The following is a 17,280-nucleotide window of genomic DNA, read 5'->3' on the forward strand; positions in this document are numbered from 1 at the left end:
CATGCGGTTTTTGAATTTTTTTTATATTTTGTTTAAATTTGAACAATGACTAAGAGAAGGGGGTTAAATCTAAACTACTTTTTTTGCAGAGATATTTTTATTTTTGTCTCATAACAAGTTAAGATATATTTTTTATTTTGTTTCCTGAGAACTAGAATCAGAAAAGAAGCAGAGAAGAAGAATTGATACCAGATATATTCTGGTTCAACTACTAGGCGCAATGTAGCTTACATTCAGTCTCCATCATAACAGTGATAGAATTTCACTATCTTTTTCAAGATTACAAACACCAATGCTTTCCTAGGATCTACCCAATCTTATTTGGGACAAATTTATATTCTAACCTCAATATGAATTTGACTTGGACTCAAACTAAGCTTTCAACAACAAAATGCTAACCCAACTTGTAAGGGAATCTCCACAGATCATGACACACAACAGAAAGATGTACAAAGAAACTTTGAGACATCTATGGCTTTTTCTCTAATATTGCTTACTGTCTTTTACCTCTCACTGGCTTTTTCTTACAAATCTCACCATGTTTGTCTTTTACCATGAGACTCATACAACAATACTAAGAAAAAGAAACTAAATGAACTTCATTGAAGGAGAAGAACTCAGGAAGCTTTAGGGTAGCTATGAGAACTCTGTGCTTTTTCACTTTTTCTCCTTAATCTCAACCTTTGGTCGTTCACCCTTAATATATAAGGGGAAGCTTCCAAGGTTGAAACCGGTTCAACCAACCCAACAACTTATTCTCCAACCTTAGAGTAGCAGCGATTCGAATAGAGAGGAGAGAGAGGGAAACCAAACCTGCTTGCATGTACCTCTCTCATCCTTTTTCATGCATCTTCTTCAATCTTGGTCATTGATCTTGACTTTGGCCCCAAAAATTAATTCTCAGCGTTGATGAACATCTGACCCAGGACAACTTCATGATTTTCATTTTTGCTTCTTCCTTCTTGATACTCAGAGGCTATCTTCTTCTTTGTGGCACTAAAACGGAAATAAGCTTTTTACAAAGATAGATTTGCTTCCTGACCGAGGCCGATCTTTTTCTTTTTTGGAAACAAATCTTTAAACTTTTTTTCAAATCTTTCCTTCTGTGATAAAGATCTTTCTTAACCTTTTTTCATAGACTTTTCTTCTGAGACTTCATTTTTCTTCTATCTTCTTCTTGAGTGATAGATGTGACCGAAAGCAAGAGAGAAGAGAAAGAAGAAAGAGAAAAGAAAAGCTCTCGGTGAAAGCTTTCAATACAAATTAAATTGAATTGAATTGGGAGTTTCTGTTACCAAGGAGTGTAGTGACGTGTGAAGTTTTTAATGTAATTAAATCAAATTGAATTTTATCTTTCAGTTATCAAGACATGCAGTCACTTCTTAGACTTTTGGTTACTTGAGAAAGTTTCTTGTGATCACCGAATGGTTTATGAACGTTTTGGGCCACTTTGAGTTTCTTTGCCTTTTAATTGTTTAGCCACTTGAAGTGAATAATTATTATTGGGCTAAACTTGTTTAGTAATCAAACTGAACTTTCATCACTTGGGTCAAGAAACAATTTTATTTTTCTTCCTGCACACTAATGAAAATATCAAACAAACTATTGGAAGCATTTTGAACATTTAATAATATTTTAATAATTTCTTAATTTATATTTTAATAATATTTTATCATCATTTCAGTTTTTCAAACTCAACAATCTCTCTCTTGATGGCAAACATTATTAAACTGAGCTGAAAGAGTTAGGGTAAAAAAATTTCCTTTGAAGATGTGCCGAAATCTCCCATTTTTTTGTTCAATGTGCTCCCTTTTAATGTGTGCCTAATTTACAAAAATATTCACAGAAACGACACCCTGTATGCAAGCTCTAAAGAATTTCTAATATAAAGATTTTAAAAAAAATAGAACCTTTAGGATAGTGCCAGATTTTCATCAAGAAAAATTTAGCAAACACCTTAATAAAATTCTACAATCCAGACAGTACATATACACTTAAGTAAATAAGTTTATCAATAAAAATCAAGGTTCAAGTTGAAATTAATCCTCTAACATAAAAATGTTCAAAATAGTGAGCCAAATTAGAGTACAAAATAGAACACAAATATGAATCAGAGTGCTCAAAGTATATCAAAACAAGGCAGTTAAATTGCTGAAACAAAACAGTTTTAATTTAGTCCTTTTTTTTCTCTTTTTTTTTTTTATTTTTCTCCTCTTTTTGTCATCAAGAAGGAATCTACAAGCACAAAAGATTAAATAATACAATCCATAATGATTCATGCATAAAACAGACAGTATCAAATTTAAGTTTAGTATAGTCATCCAAGTCAAATGAAAAATAGTTTAGTTAAGTCAAAAAGAGCAAACTAAAGAAGTATTCAGCAGCGCAACAAGAAACAAACTTAGGCATAAAAAGATTCAGTATCAGATTCTATAATATCTTTTTTCTTTCTCGAAATGAGCTATGTCCTCATCAAAAGAGTCCAAATACTTAAGAAGCAAATTTACCTTTTCATAAAATTTTACCAAAGTCTTTTCATTTTTCAATGTACCTTCCTAACGTCTTTGTAGGATTTCACCACCAGTTTGGATATGGTTGAAAACTCTAAAAAAATATTTTTGGTAAATAGTTGAGAGAGGATAATAAAAGTTATTTTTTGTTATAGAAGTGAAAGGTTTTAGTATATACATGTGTGTGCGCGCATGTGAATCTGTGTATTAGTGATTTGTATAGACTATAGAGTGAAAAATGTATATAATAGTAAATTATTCATCTTTAGTGTATTTTGTAATGTTTATTGTCAAAAATATAACTTGAGTAGACTTTTTAGTAGCTAAATTTATTGCATATTTATAAATAGAAATTAGGAATCCTACCTGACATAGTTAGTTAGAGAGTATGATTAGGTGAATAAGTTAGTGACTCTGAATTATTACATATAGCTTCTATATAAACATCTTGTAAAACTAATGCACTCACTAGTTGAGTATTTTTCAATTTTCGTATACTCCTATTTCTCTCATTCTCTCTCAACACATTCTCTCTCATCTTGTTTCATCATAGATGAAGCTTGATGCTTTCTCTCTAATTTTTACACCCTTTATTTTTGGATTTGTAATAGAACTTGATGAGAGAATGATCTTCTCTCTAGTGTGTTTTTATAATTATCAAAATTCAAGAGATCTAATTAAAAAAATAAAAATTAGTGCAAAGATTTAATTAAAAAATATAAAAATTTAATTAAAAATTTAATAAAATTATAGGATCGAATTAGTAGAATAATTAAACTTTTTAAATTTATTTATTATAAAATGTAATTTGACAAAAATTACTCATTTTAAAATCTAAAAACTACACATCCAACTAACCATTAAATGATGTGATTGTTATAACTTATAAGACATCTTATTACTTACTGTGTTAATCATATGTTCTAAAATAAACTTTGGTCAAACAAAAATTATCTTTAATTCATGACGTCATATGTCTATATATTCAATCAATTTTAACTTTTATATTGCCAAGCTTGATTGTAGGCAATAAGAATATGATGCTAATTAATATTGCCAAAATCTCATTGTTTTGATCACCCTTTACATTTTTGTCTAAGCGCTAACTACCGCCTCATGTGCTCTATGCAAGTCATTTGGCTTCTTCATATAACATTTGATTTTTCTTTATTTATTTATTTTTGGCAGGCTTTGAGAGTTGAGAGCTCCTTATATATACCTTAGTAATACATTGCTATTATCACAAATCCACAACAATAACAAACTCAATTAGAATAATTAATCATATATAACCATGGCCATTATTACCCACATTAATTCATGGATTCAAATAATGACCATTGCATTCCTTATGCTAATCCACAATGTGAATTCAGCATCATTCACATTCCCAAACTTTTGGTCACCCACAAAGGACATTGTCTTCGAGGGTGATGCCGATTACTCAAACGGCGGTTTAACTCTCACAAAGATTGTAAACAGTGCTCCCATTGGCAACAGTGCCGGCCGAGCCTCCTATTCTTCCCCCGTGCGCCTCTGGGACGCCAACACCGGCAACCTCGCCGCTTTCACCACCACCTTCTCCTTCACCGTGGAACCATTCCTCTATAAACCCTTCGGTGATGGCATCGCCTTCTTCATTGCGCCCTTCGTATCAGAGCTGCCCAAAAATTCAAGTGGCGGATACCTAGGGCTCTTTAACGCCGACACTGCTTTGAATTCCTACAAAAATCAAATAGTTGGTGTTGAGTTTGATTCGTTTAGCAATGCATGGGACCCTAACACTGCTCATATTGGGATTGATGTGAATTCCATTGCTTCAGTAACAACAACGCCATGGCAACCGGGGAATGTTGCATCTGCCACAATTGATTATGAGCCTGTAAGCACAAACTTAAGCGTTTCTGTGAGATATTTGAATGGGAGTTCGAGTAGTATTTCGTTTGTGATTGATTTGAGGACTGTGCTGCCTGAATGGGTTAAGGTTGGATTCTCTGGTTCAACTGGACAAGTTGTTGAAGTACACAGGATTCTTTCCTGGTCTTTCAATTCAACTTTCTACTAGCTGCCTTTGAAGCATCATCTTTTCTATCTTTTGTTATTATTGTTTGTGGTCTTTATTTATGTCTTCACTATCATTCAATGTTGAAAGTAAGTCTATTAAACTTGGCATTTCTACTTCTATCAAATTGAATGACATTGCTGTAATGCCCTGAAAAGTAGGACTGTGAATCGTTATAATTGCACGTCGCGTGCTTATATTAGCTTCTTCTTCATCATTTATAATTCTTCACATTTAACCAGTTCTGCAATAAAAAAGAAATAAAAGAGTTGGGTACGTGAAGAATTGAAGATAGTTAAGCTATTGAAACACTTCATGATATATAGTGAGGTGATGATCAACATTTACTATTATATTTGTCTTATACCTAAATTTAATATAATTCATTTTCTATTTTTTTTTAAACTGAAAATGTTGGCTTCTTTTATTCCTATTATTCTCTTACGATTTCAACTTGTTAAAAAGTTTCAACGTAACTAGGTTATGTGTTAATTGGTTCGCATATCCGCCTAATAAGCTTTCGTTTTTTAGGGGGGAAAAAAAACTTATAGTTTGGTAATATTAGTGGTGTCAAAAATCTCCCGTAAGCGGGGATTTTCGCGGAGACCGTCTCGAATGGGGTTCCAATGGTGGAAAAAATTTTTTCACAGGAATAGAGATGAGGAGCAAAATTTCTCCAAGACAGGTGTAAAGACCTGAGTGGGGATTTCTGCCCATCCCCGATAATTTTTCAAATGTTTGAAATTTCTTAAATAACATTACTTTATTTTTAATATAGAAAATCTTTTTAGTAATTTCACCAATTAAAAAATCCTAACCCTATTATTCAGTCTTCCCTATTTACTGTGTTGTTTGCTGCGCCATCTACTTTCTATTCCCAGTCCCAACTCTCTTCCATCTCCACTTTATTCAAACTGCAAAGTTCCCACAGCACCATACGCCGTTCTCTCCCACAGTCCCAACTCTCTTCAGTCTCCACTTGGTCTCACAGCATCAAATTTTTACTTAATGTGTAAAATTCTTATTTATGATGTATGTTAACATATTTATATTTGTGTTATTTTAACAGAGAACATGGAGATATTTGTTGGAAGCTATATAGAGTATGCTGGCCATCAAAGAATACTTGATGTTAAAGACTATATCTTTTTGTTTTTTTAGAATGAAAGTTATATTTTAAAATTTTATTTTATGGACTATAATTTGCTATGTTGTATTTCTGGACTTATAATCTTGGATAAGATATGTTTGTGTGTTTGTAATAGTATTTTGTAGTTTATTTTTTATTTTTTTGATATTTTTTACTATAATTTTCATATGAATAATAAATATAAGGGGATGGAAAATGGGGACCCGCGAGAAACACGGCGAACACAGAGAATTGGAATGGGGACAATTATCCCCCTATGACGGGAATTGGGGATTAATTTTGGGGGCGGGAACGGGACGGGGAGGCATCCCCGCCCCGCCTCCCGCCCCCGCCCCGCCCCGCCTCATTGACATCTCTAGGTAATATATAACAGAATTCACTATTCGAAAAATTCCGGGGTTGACAAAAAATTTTTTTTAAATATTATTAATAAAATAATTTTTAAATAATTTAAAAATATGATAAAAAAATTAATAAATATTATATTTCTTATAAATGACAAAAATTTTTATATTTAACAAATAACTTATCCATTCGATCTAAATTGTTGTGACAATATTTAAATAAATATTAATTAATTTTTATTTTATAGTAATTTAGAATTTAACATTAAGCGTTTATGATTTAAAAATCTAAAATTTAAGATAAATAAAATAATTTTATAAGATTCGCTGAACAAAGCTCCTTAACAATTAACATTACCTTTTTTATATGAACTTACCTTTTTAAATTTTTAATCCAATTAAATTATTTAATTTTTTCTTGAAGCTAAGTAATAATTAATATTTATAATATCTCACATGGTCTAAAATAAAAATTTGATCATTTTCATCTCTTAAATTAGTTTTAAAATTGAATTAAATCCACTTAATTTCTTATATATGAATATCTTGTTTAGTTTACGAGTATGTTACAAGGTTCCGTTAGAGACGCCTGCTTTTCTTTTAGGTCTAAAAGATTAGACTTAAAAGGTTGCATAAAAACCTGCAACTTAAAAAAACCATTTTAGGTTTTTTTTTTTTTTTGGGTCAACTCATCAGGCAAACCATTTAAATCTCGGAGGATGTTAACGATTTAAGAGATGTGAAAGGTAATTATTGGCATAATGAAGAGTTCAACACAGACACTACAAATATCATTCTCTAATGCAAACTCCAAACGATTCCAAGTTAATTAAATACTAAAGTTGTCAAGGTAAAGCTAAGTAATATATTCACAAGAACTGCATGCTAGTACTCTGAATAGCATTAGTTATCACAATTAAGACTGCTTTTTTTTTTTTCAATATGATTAAATAAAATGGTTGAGAAGTCATTTAGAAAAAAAAGAGATTATTAAGAAGGGGATAGAAATTGCCGGCATATCCTCCAAGAGAAATATATATTAAAAAAAAAAAAAAGACGCCGGCATCGGCATATAGTTGTTTCTTTTGTAACCACGTACCATACATGATGACTTGGTGAGCTCATCACTTGTATCTTCCCGTTGCCTGAGTTACTTAGTTTCTTAATTTCATGACTATACGTTTGGCCAACATATGCTTGTCCTATTCAATATTCTCATCCTCATGTCTTCACAAACAAAGTGCAGGCCGTAAAGTTTGTTGATCAGGTCAAGCTATGTTTAAAATTAATCGAGAGAGAGTATCTCTTCCAATAAACAAACAAAACTAAAGAAAAGAACCCTCAAGATTCGAAATATTGTTATAATTATTAGTTGGCTAAATAACCAACTTTGCTTCTGTCACTCTCCGTGTTTATAAACACTACCTGGGGTTTGGGGTTGGGTTGTCGCTAGTGATCAAGTACTAGGGACATTTCAACATATGACAATCATAATTTAATACTACTAATTGAAGCAATTTAATTATTCATCTTTGAATTCCATGTTGCATATAGTTGAGGCAACTACTGTCTTGGGAAACTTCACCACCATTATTATTCTCTGCTTCTCGCCTTACAAAACGTAACATATGCCTTTCTTCTTGTGTCCTTCATAACTCAAATGGCCTTGTTTTCTATGTTTATGATCTTCACTTGGTTGATTTTTCTCTATAACACCAAAACTGTAGAGTCTGTTTCATTCAACTTGGATAATTTCATGCCAAATCTATACCTAATTAAATTCGAGGGCGATGCATTTGTGTCGGAAAAAGTTTTACAGCTGACAAAGAACAGAATCGACGGCCCTATTACAAAAAGCGTGGGCCGCGCCTCGTTTGATCAACCGGTGAAGCTTTGGGATAAAGGAACAAGACAGCTCACTGATTTCACCACACATTTCTCTTTTATTATGAAAGCTATCAATCCCAACATGTTCGGTGATGGATTATCATTCTACATTGCACCTTTTGAATCAACCATCCCAAACAATTCAGTTGGAGGGTTCCTTGGGCTCTTCAGCGGGGAATCTGCATTCAACACCACTGCCAATCAAATAGTCGCTGTCGAGTTTGACAGCTTTGAGAATCCATGGGATCCAAACCCTAATCATGTTGGGATCAATGTTAATTCTATAATATCTGTTGCAAACGTGAGTTGGAATAGGAACATGAAGAATGGATCCGTTGCTAATGCTTGGGTTTCATACAACTCCACCACCAAGAATCTCTCCGTGTTCCTTACTTATGCAGATAATCCAACATTCAACGGCAGTTTTAGTCTCTCACATGTCATTGATCTCAGGGAATTCTTGCCGGAATTTGTTAGGATTGGATTCTCCGCCGCCACCGGTGATTGGATCGAAATACACAACGTTCTGTCTTGGTCATTCAATTCAACCTTGGACTCGAGCACGGGGAAAAGCAAGGTTGGTTTGGCCAGTGGTTTGAGTGTTGGATTCGGTACTCTAGCATGTTTAATAGGTGTTATTTGTTTTGTATTTTGGAGGAAGAAAAGAAACCGAGCCAAGAAAGACGACGACGATACGGGGTTCGATGCTTCTATAGAAGATGAATTCGAAAGAGGAACGGGTCCGAAGCGGTTCACTCAGAAGGAGCTAAGCCAAGCGACGAACGGGTTCGCGGAAGAAGGAAAGCTGGGAGAAGGAGGATTTGGAGGTGTGTACAAAGGAGCAGTAGGGAATCCAAGAATGGAAGTTGCGGTGAAGAGAGTATCGAAAGGATCAAAACAGGGGAAAAAGGAGTACATATCAGAAGTAAGAGTAATAAGCAGGCTGAGGCACAGGAATTTGGTTCAACTCATAGGCTGGTGCCATGAGAAAGGTGAGTTTCTTCTTGTTTATGAGTACATGCCTAATGGTAGCCTTGACTCTCATTTGTTTGGAAAAGGAGTCATGCTTTCTTGGGCTGTAAGGTACAAGATTGCATTGGGTTTGGCATCTGCACTTGTTTATCTTCATGAAGAATGGGAACAATGTGTGGTGCATAGGGATATTAAGTCAAGTAATGTCATGTTAGATGCCAATTTCAATGCCAAACTCGGCGATTTCGGTCTAGCAAGGTTGGTGGACCATGAACTGGGGACTCAAACCACGGTTTTGGCCGGCACCATGGGATACCTAGCCCCGGAGTGTGTCACCACTGGGAAATCAAGTAAGGAATCTGATGTGTATAGCTTTGGCGCCGTGGCGCTCGAGATAGCGTGCGGGCGAAGGCCGGTTCAAGTTAAAGAAGAGCCCGGCAAAGTGAGGCTGATAGAATGGGTGTGGAACTTGTATGGACAGGGGAAGCTTCTAGAAGCCGCTGATTGGAGGTTAGATTTGGAATTTGATGTGAAGCAAATGGAGTGCTTGATGACCGTTGGATTGTGGTGTTGTCACCCTGATTATACTATGAGGCCTTCTATAAAGCAAGTCATAAATGTGCTTAATTTTGAAGCTCCTTTGCCAACACTTCCATCACAGTTACCTGTGCCTATGTACTTCGCACCTCCCATGGACATGTGCAAATTCACCTACACTTCTTCTGGAACCACAGCCACATCTAAAGACTCCTCAAACTACTCATCCATGTCAGCAGGGTCCAGAAAATCTCTATTATAGCTTGCAAATATGTATCGTGTATTTTTGTATCATGGCGAACGAAACAAGTTCGTTGTTTTTGTGTAAGTGATGATTGTCAACACTCAGCAGATGTAGTTCTTCATATTTTGTATATGGTTTTTTGTTTTGCTTTGGGGTTCTGAATTTGGCCTGATTGCCTCAATAATTAAGATATCCATACCACTTGTGCTAATTAAACGCAATCTTATATATTATTAATACGCTTTCTGCTATGATTACCACATTGCAATGGACAAAAAGTTGAGTGTGGTGAAACTCGACTAAATTAAGTTTTTATATTATGTTTAGTATAAAAAATATAAAATTAAATTATGTCTTAATATTTTATTTGATTCATAATAAATATAAAAATAAAATAAAAATATTTATTAAAATATTTTTATTATTAAAAAATGTCAGTCTTTTGTATTTTGAAAATTATTTTTGGTCAAGAAGATTATTTTTTATTTTTATTATATTTTTCTTTCTTCTTGGGTCCTATTGGATCTTACTGACGAATTGTACATAGTTTAAGTATTCTGAACCAGAAAATTGCTGAATTGTTTTGCAGAGCCCAATCTAAAGGAGTATTCTACCAGTACCAACCTTGACTGCTAAAAAAATAGTAAAATACCATGAGATCAAATTTTTAAATTGACACATTCTTAGACCAAAGAGAAAAAAAAAACAATAACCAAAATAAACAAATAAAATAATGTAACAAGACTAATTAATTTAGATTGATCAACTAATTAGTTTACTCATTTGTTTAAATAAGTGTTAGAATTTAAATTTCACATTATGCATCTAACAACCTAAAAAGATGGATATTCTCGTAAATATATTTTCACATAAAGATGATAGAGAAAAGCTCCGCATACAAGTCATTAGGACTTGTATGCTTTACAAGTTAATTAACGAATAAACCCCCCAAAACGCAATGCAAGGTACGTTCTTCTTCTTCTTCTTCTTCTTCTTTTTCTTCTTCTTCTTCTTCTTCTTCTTCTTCTTCTTCTTCTTCTTCTCTTTCGTTTCTTGCTTTCTCTTTCTCGTTCTTCTTCTTCTTGCATGTTCTTCTTCCTCTTCCTCTTCTTCTTCTTTTCTTTCGTTTCTTTCCTTCTGTTTCTCCTTCTTCTTCTTCTTGCTGCACGTTCGTCTTTCTCTTTCTGTTCTTCTTCTTCATTTACGTGCTTTTCTCTCTGTTTTCTTTCTTCGTTATTCTCGATTTCCATTGTTTTTTTACATCAAGCTCTGAAATCGTTTTTGAAGAAGAAGAAGCAGCAGAAGATGAGGAGGAGAAAGAGAAAAAGTTCTGAAATATGCATGAGGTGTACTTCAACGAATTTTGGGTGTATTTCTGTAATCGTTTGGGTGAATTCATGTAACCATTTGGGTGTATTTCTGTAATCGTTTGGGTGTATTACAGAAAGGATTACAGAAATACACCCAAACGGTTACAGAAATACACCCAAAGGATTACAGAAATACACCCAAAGGATTTAAGAAATACACCCAAAATAGGGGGAGACAGTATATTTCTTCTTGAAATCTTTTAATGTTTTGCTGGTTAAGGATGAGGCATATGACAGAGACAATCTAGAAGAAAAACCTAGAAGAACAGTAAAACAGTACCTTGAATAATGTTTCTTCCTTTTTTCTGGTAATTTTTTATGGAGATTTGTATCTTTTCTTCTTGATTTCTTCTACTCTTCGCGAAGAGTTGGAACGTTTCTGCATAATCGTAGTAGTTTGTTTTGAATCTTGATGGTTTGCGTTTTGATTGAGGAAGAAGAGGAAGAGTGAACGTGGGTGGAAAGAGAGCGTGTTTTTTTCTTGATGGTTTGCGTTTTGATTGAGGAAGAAGACGAAGAGTAAATGTGTTGTTGAAGGAGCGCGTGTTTTTTTCTTAGACTTGGAGCAACTTATATAACTTGTAAGCCAAAAAGGCTTGTATGTGTAGCAGGCCTCAAGATGATATTACAAACTATTAGATCGTTTGACATGTGAATAGATATTTATGGAAGCATTTACCATCAAAAGAATATGCTAAAATATAAAATGAGTCAGCAAAATATTTTTAAAGGAAAAAAACCATTAATAATATTTTTATACCAATAGCTAGATAATTCAATTAGATTTTTTTTTTCCAGATTGGTTGTTAGTTGTTACACACTCGATCTAAGCGGAGAGAGTTAAACAAGACATCATACAAAAATTAGTTACTCCCCTTTAGCATTGCCATTAGAGAGAACGTTCCCGATGAATTTTAAAATAATCTACCTGCAGTAGTATATGTATACATTCTCCTATTGCAATTTATCTCAATGCTATTATGTAATAAATCACTATTCTACTACTAAAACACCTACTCCATGATAACCATCTAATGTACATACATAACCCGACCACCAGGACGCATCACTTTAATAATGAAGTAAGCAATACATTATATTATATTCTTAAAGCTCATTCTTGACACCAATATGTCCACTAAGTGTTGTTGTTCACGGTCATTTGATTCATGCTTGTCTTATTTAGGTCCAGTTTGGATAAACAGTTTAATTAAATCTTTTTTGAAAAAATAATTTAAACAATAAATAGCTAGATTAAAAGTAGCTTATAAATAAGTTATTTTGTGTTTGGATTTTTAACTTTAAAAGTGCTTATTTCATAGAAATGTGATAAAAAATAGTTATATTATGAGAGAAGTCATTTTTTTAACGTCTCTATAGGCTTCTAAATAGTTTCTTAGAAAGCCGCGATTCAATTTTAAAAATTGCACCAGACATTAATACTACTACTTTTCATAAGTCAAAAGCTCAAAAAAAAATTACTTTTAAAGCTTCCAAAACGAACCTTTAGTATTTGCTCTCATCCTTATGTATCAGATCACCTCCGTATTTTGAAACAAGTGGTTCAAATTTTTGTGTTTTATTCCTTAAGAATCTTGATTTTCAATTTATTTCCTCCTCCCCTTCAATCCAATCGACAATATCTTTTTGGCTTACCACCATTGTAATATCTTCCTCAACAACACTAATTTCTTTCGGTAAAAATTGAATTACCACTTGTAACTTTTTAAGTAATGCCTCTCCCGCAGTATCTTCCTTCATTATGTTACCCATAAACCACCTCATTTCACTATCATTAGTTGTCAAGTACCTACCTACCACAAAGCTATTTATTTTCGATAAAAATATACACATTGCCACCAAACTTAACATGTTCTTTTTTTATCTTGTCTTCTATTTTTTTGGTATTGTCATTGCCTTTTATTTTGTAACACACCATTGATCAACACAATTTTTTATTTGCTCTCACCCACTATTTCATGTTGTCATTTTATTTTCAAATACTTTTACATTACGACTCTTCCACACTATCCATATAACTGCAAAGAAATGAATACTTCATCTCCTTTTTTTGAGTTTGTGAGTCTCTTGATTCATCCAACTCTCAAACCATAACCTCATATTATTATATCCTACTTACCATACATTTTTCCAACATAAAGACAGCCACAACAATTTACTCACAAAACGACGATGTATACAAAAATGATTTACCGTCTCATCTTTGGTATCACACGTGACACATTTTTCTTCTTCCGATTGTATAATATTTTTCTCAACAAGGTATCTTTTGTATTAGTCTCCCTGTTAAGGCGAACCATGCAAGCATTTTCACTCTTGACGGCACTAATCCACACCAAATATCATCAAAATATGCTTCATTGTAGATATCTCAAACTCTTTTTCTGTTGCCATAGTATTAAAGGATTCTCTTGACTACTTTCCATCTGCATTGAACGTCCATACCAAACTATCCTGCACACAAAAAAAATAGAATCCAACATTTTTTGTAACTCACTAGCAAGTGTTTTTTCTCTCTTAAAGAACTCTCTCCACCGTTGAAGGTTCTAGGCCCAACTAGTACCAATCCACACACCACACTCGCTGATGTAGCTATCTTTTAGATTTGAGATGTTAAAGAGTTTAGGAAACTTTTCTTCCAACGTTTTGTCCCCCATCCATACATCTTTTCAAAATCTCACTTTTTTACCATCACCAACACATTTTCTCCTATGATATTATTTTTGGTTATCATTCCCGCAATTTCCTTCCAAAGTCCATTAGATCCACGGAAGTTCTGATCCCCCACAAACGTATTTGTATCAATATTATAGCATGAGCTTACTACTTTCTTTCATAATGGCTCATATTCATCGGAGAATCTCCACTACCACTTAAACAACGCTGCATTTTTCATCTCCAAACTGTCCACCCCTAATCCCCCCGTGTTCCTTAGGCTTATGGATGGTGCTCTACTTAATGGTCGGCATAACTCTCTTTTCTCTATTACTCCCCAAAAGAACTTAGTTTGCAGAGAGATCATATTCTTTTTTACTTGAACCGACATTTTAAACAATCCCAAATAGTACATCGAAAGACTGCTTAATCGACTTAATAATTACCACCCTCCCTGCTTTTGTCAGTAGGCTAGCCTTCTACGCTCCCAATCTCTTCTCAATATTATCAAGTAATGGTTTCCACGTGCTCACCTTCTTTGGATTTGCTCCTTGGGCGATACCAAAGTAAGTTATTGGTAATGAACCCACACTACATCGCATTGCGCTACTCAACCTGATTACCAGCTAAGGTTCACAGTTCACCGGATGACAATTGATTTCTCAAAATTAATTTCTAACCCCGACATCATGCCAAAACACTGTAGAATGCGCTTATAGCATATCAAAACCGCTGGATCAGCTGGGCAAAATAGAACTGTGTCATTCGCAAATTGGAGATGCGTTAATGACACTTTTTTCTTACCCACTTCTAGTCCTTGAACCAACTGTTTCCCACTACTCGCTGAATCATCTTATTTAAGGCTTTTGCTACTAACACAAATAGGAAAGGTGATATTATTGGATCACCTTGCCTAAGTCCTCTCTCCATTGCAAATGACTTTGTTGGAGAGCCATTTATTAAGACCGACATCATTACTGTTTCTAACATTCCATGTGTCCACCATTTTCATCTAGGACATGATCAATGAAGCACCACTTTATCGAGTCAAAGGCCTTTCTAAAATCTAGTTTTACAAGCACCCTTTCCTTTCTTGTCTTTTTAAGCCACGCTAATGTCTCACATGCGATTAGGGCTCCATCCAAAATTTGTCGACTCTGCACAAACGTTATTTGGGTATCTCCAACTAATCCACTTATTAGAGGTCTCAGCCTTGCAACCAGAACTTTAGATACCACTTTATAAATACTTCCCACTATACTGATGGGCCTTAAATCCTTGATTTCTCTACCCTCACCCGATTTCGTCGCCAACGCAACCCATGTCATGTTAGACTAATCAGCAATGCTACCAAAGACACATGTTTTTCTTAATTTAAATGATCTCTTACGCCTTATTGTAGAACAGGGTTAAGTACGATTTTGGTCCTTAAGGTATAGGTCGAAAGTTTTTTTCGTCTTCAACTTTTTTTTTGCATACAAAATCATCCATAAAGTTTAAAATCAAGTTTTAAAAATTCGTCATTTTTACTTAAATATTAAAATTTTGGACTAAATTATCCATAATAAAAAAATTTATAAAATAAAAAAATAAGAAAAAGAGAGTATTTTTGCTCCTGCGAACGGAGAAGGAAAGAAAAAGAAGGAAAAAAGAAAGAAAAAGTTGTCTATGATCTACCTCCACCTCTGCTTCTGCTGCCACTTCTATACGATTTTGGTCCTTAAGGTAAGAACGATTTTAAAATCAAATTAAATGTTAGGACGATTTTATATGTAAAAAAAAATTAAAAATAAAAAGAATTTCGACTTATACCAACCCTTATTGAACATTATCAGTTTGCTTGAATTTGAAATCTTAGTTAAGGGGAATAAAGCAATTTACGAATTCAACAATTTATTGTTGGTTGCATGACTTCATCTTTCACAGGCCACAAGTGACCAATGCAAAGGGATTATTTTTTGGAAAAGTATAAGTAATCAACAAAATTTTTGAACAATGTGTAAACAATGTGAATTAATAGGATTAAAAGAGTAAATTTAATTAATAACATTAAATTAGAATGTAATATATTTTCATTTGATTGGTAATTATTTATGTTGTTCAAAATTTTTATTGTTTTCCTAGCACTTCCCTTATTTTTTACCTTATTTTCTTGTGTTTGGCCTTTCGGTTGAGCAGACAATAATTGTTGTCAAAGTTTAATGGTAGAATATTCTCATTCACGGAACATTACAGATTCAACTAATTGAATAAATTAACGACCAACTTTGTTAAATGCAGAGACCTGGTGAGTCATCCTTGCTATAGGGTCCGTGGATAATCCTCTAATAAGTGCACCTGGCTTAAGTCCATTGAGCCATTGTCTTTAGAGAAGATAAATAATTATCGTCGCTAAACTTTCTAGAATCTAGACCGCACCAAATGTCCTTGCCAGGTGCAATCTATCTATTATAATAATATTTCTCACGTTTTATTTAATCTCTTTGGTTTTTGGTTCTAGTTAACAGGTTGTGTCACTTATATATATATATATATATATATATATATATACACAAGCCTAGCTTGTGCTGTGATTAAGTGGTCGACTAATTATTTCTTATGTTTATCTTTTAATAATCGATAACAAAGAGTATCATTTATTTATACAAAGCTTTTATGATGTATAGTTAGCTAGTCATGATTTGTGAATAATAAAATTATAATTTGATAGATATAAAAGTTGAGATACTTACTACAACACAAATCATACTTAATTTTAATAGCACAAATTAGTTGAAAACTGGTTATATACAATTTTTTTGCTAGGCCAACCCCACTTTTAATTTTATTTTTTAAATAAAAATGGAAAATAAAGTTTAAAAAATTCAAATTAGTGTTACATAGTATCCAATATTTTTATTAAAACGTATTAATTATATAATCCATCCAATGGTGACCAAAGCTTCCACAATTGGGCCGAAAAAAGTATTAATTAGCATAATTAAATGTTGTTGTCCCCCTTACCAAAAAATAAAAAAAAATAAATGTTGTTGTCCCACTTTTCTAATCTGCGGTCCTGTTCTCTAGATATTGTACTTTACCATGAAACATCCCAGGCTAAAACAGAAGTGCCCCACATAAACAAAAAAGTAGTGGTTCAGACTTCAGAGGCTTTTTCCGCCCTCTCTCCATCTCAAAGGTCTCGGATTCGAGTCCTACCAGTTGCAACCGAGAAGAATGAAAATTATTTAATTTATTGGGGTACTTAGAATTGGGAGTTGTCTAATCTACCCATAAAAAAAAAATTTCAGAAGCTTTTAGAGTTTATAAAGTGAAAAGAAATCTTCTAAAATAAAAATAGTAATAAAATATTATTATTACATTTATAATTTTTATAATTTTTATTATTTTAATTCTATAGTAAGTACCTATTATTTTTTATTTCATCAATTTTTTTTACTTTCAAAACAAATTAAAGAATAATTAAAAATTTTAATTTATTTTTTAATTTTTTTAAAATTTTTAAATAAATAAAATTTTAAAGCTTTA

The 17,280-nt window shown here is 33.2% G+C and overlaps 2 protein-coding genes across 2 annotated transcripts; both read left to right on the forward strand.

Annotated features, from left to right (window-relative positions):
- Window positions 1-3,783: 3,783 nt before the first annotated feature.
- LOC112735499 (lectin 7-like) lies at window positions 3,784-4,682 on the forward strand. The gene has a single exon (XM_029291270.2). The coding sequence runs from the start codon at window positions 3,805-3,807 to the stop codon at window positions 4,573-4,575; it is 771 nt and encodes a 256-aa protein (XP_029147103.1). The 5' UTR covers window positions 3,784-3,804; the 3' UTR covers window positions 4,576-4,682.
- A 2,972-nt stretch (window positions 4,683-7,654) lies between these two features.
- LOC114925044 (L-type lectin-domain containing receptor kinase IX.1-like) lies at window positions 7,655-9,900 on the forward strand. Its single transcript, XM_029291339.2, has one exon. It carries the CDS (start codon window positions 7,727-7,729, stop codon window positions 9,722-9,724), a length of 1,998 nt encoding a protein of 665 aa, XP_029147172.2. The 5' UTR covers window positions 7,655-7,726; the 3' UTR covers window positions 9,725-9,900.
- Window positions 9,901-17,280: the final 7,380 nt, after the last annotated feature.

This window comes from Arachis hypogaea, chromosome 13 (genome assembly GCF_003086295.3).
Source record: "Arachis hypogaea cultivar Tifrunner chromosome 13, arahy.Tifrunner.gnm2.J5K5, whole genome shotgun sequence".
Classification (NCBI taxonomy): domain Eukaryota; kingdom Viridiplantae; phylum Streptophyta; class Magnoliopsida; order Fabales; family Fabaceae; genus Arachis; species Arachis hypogaea.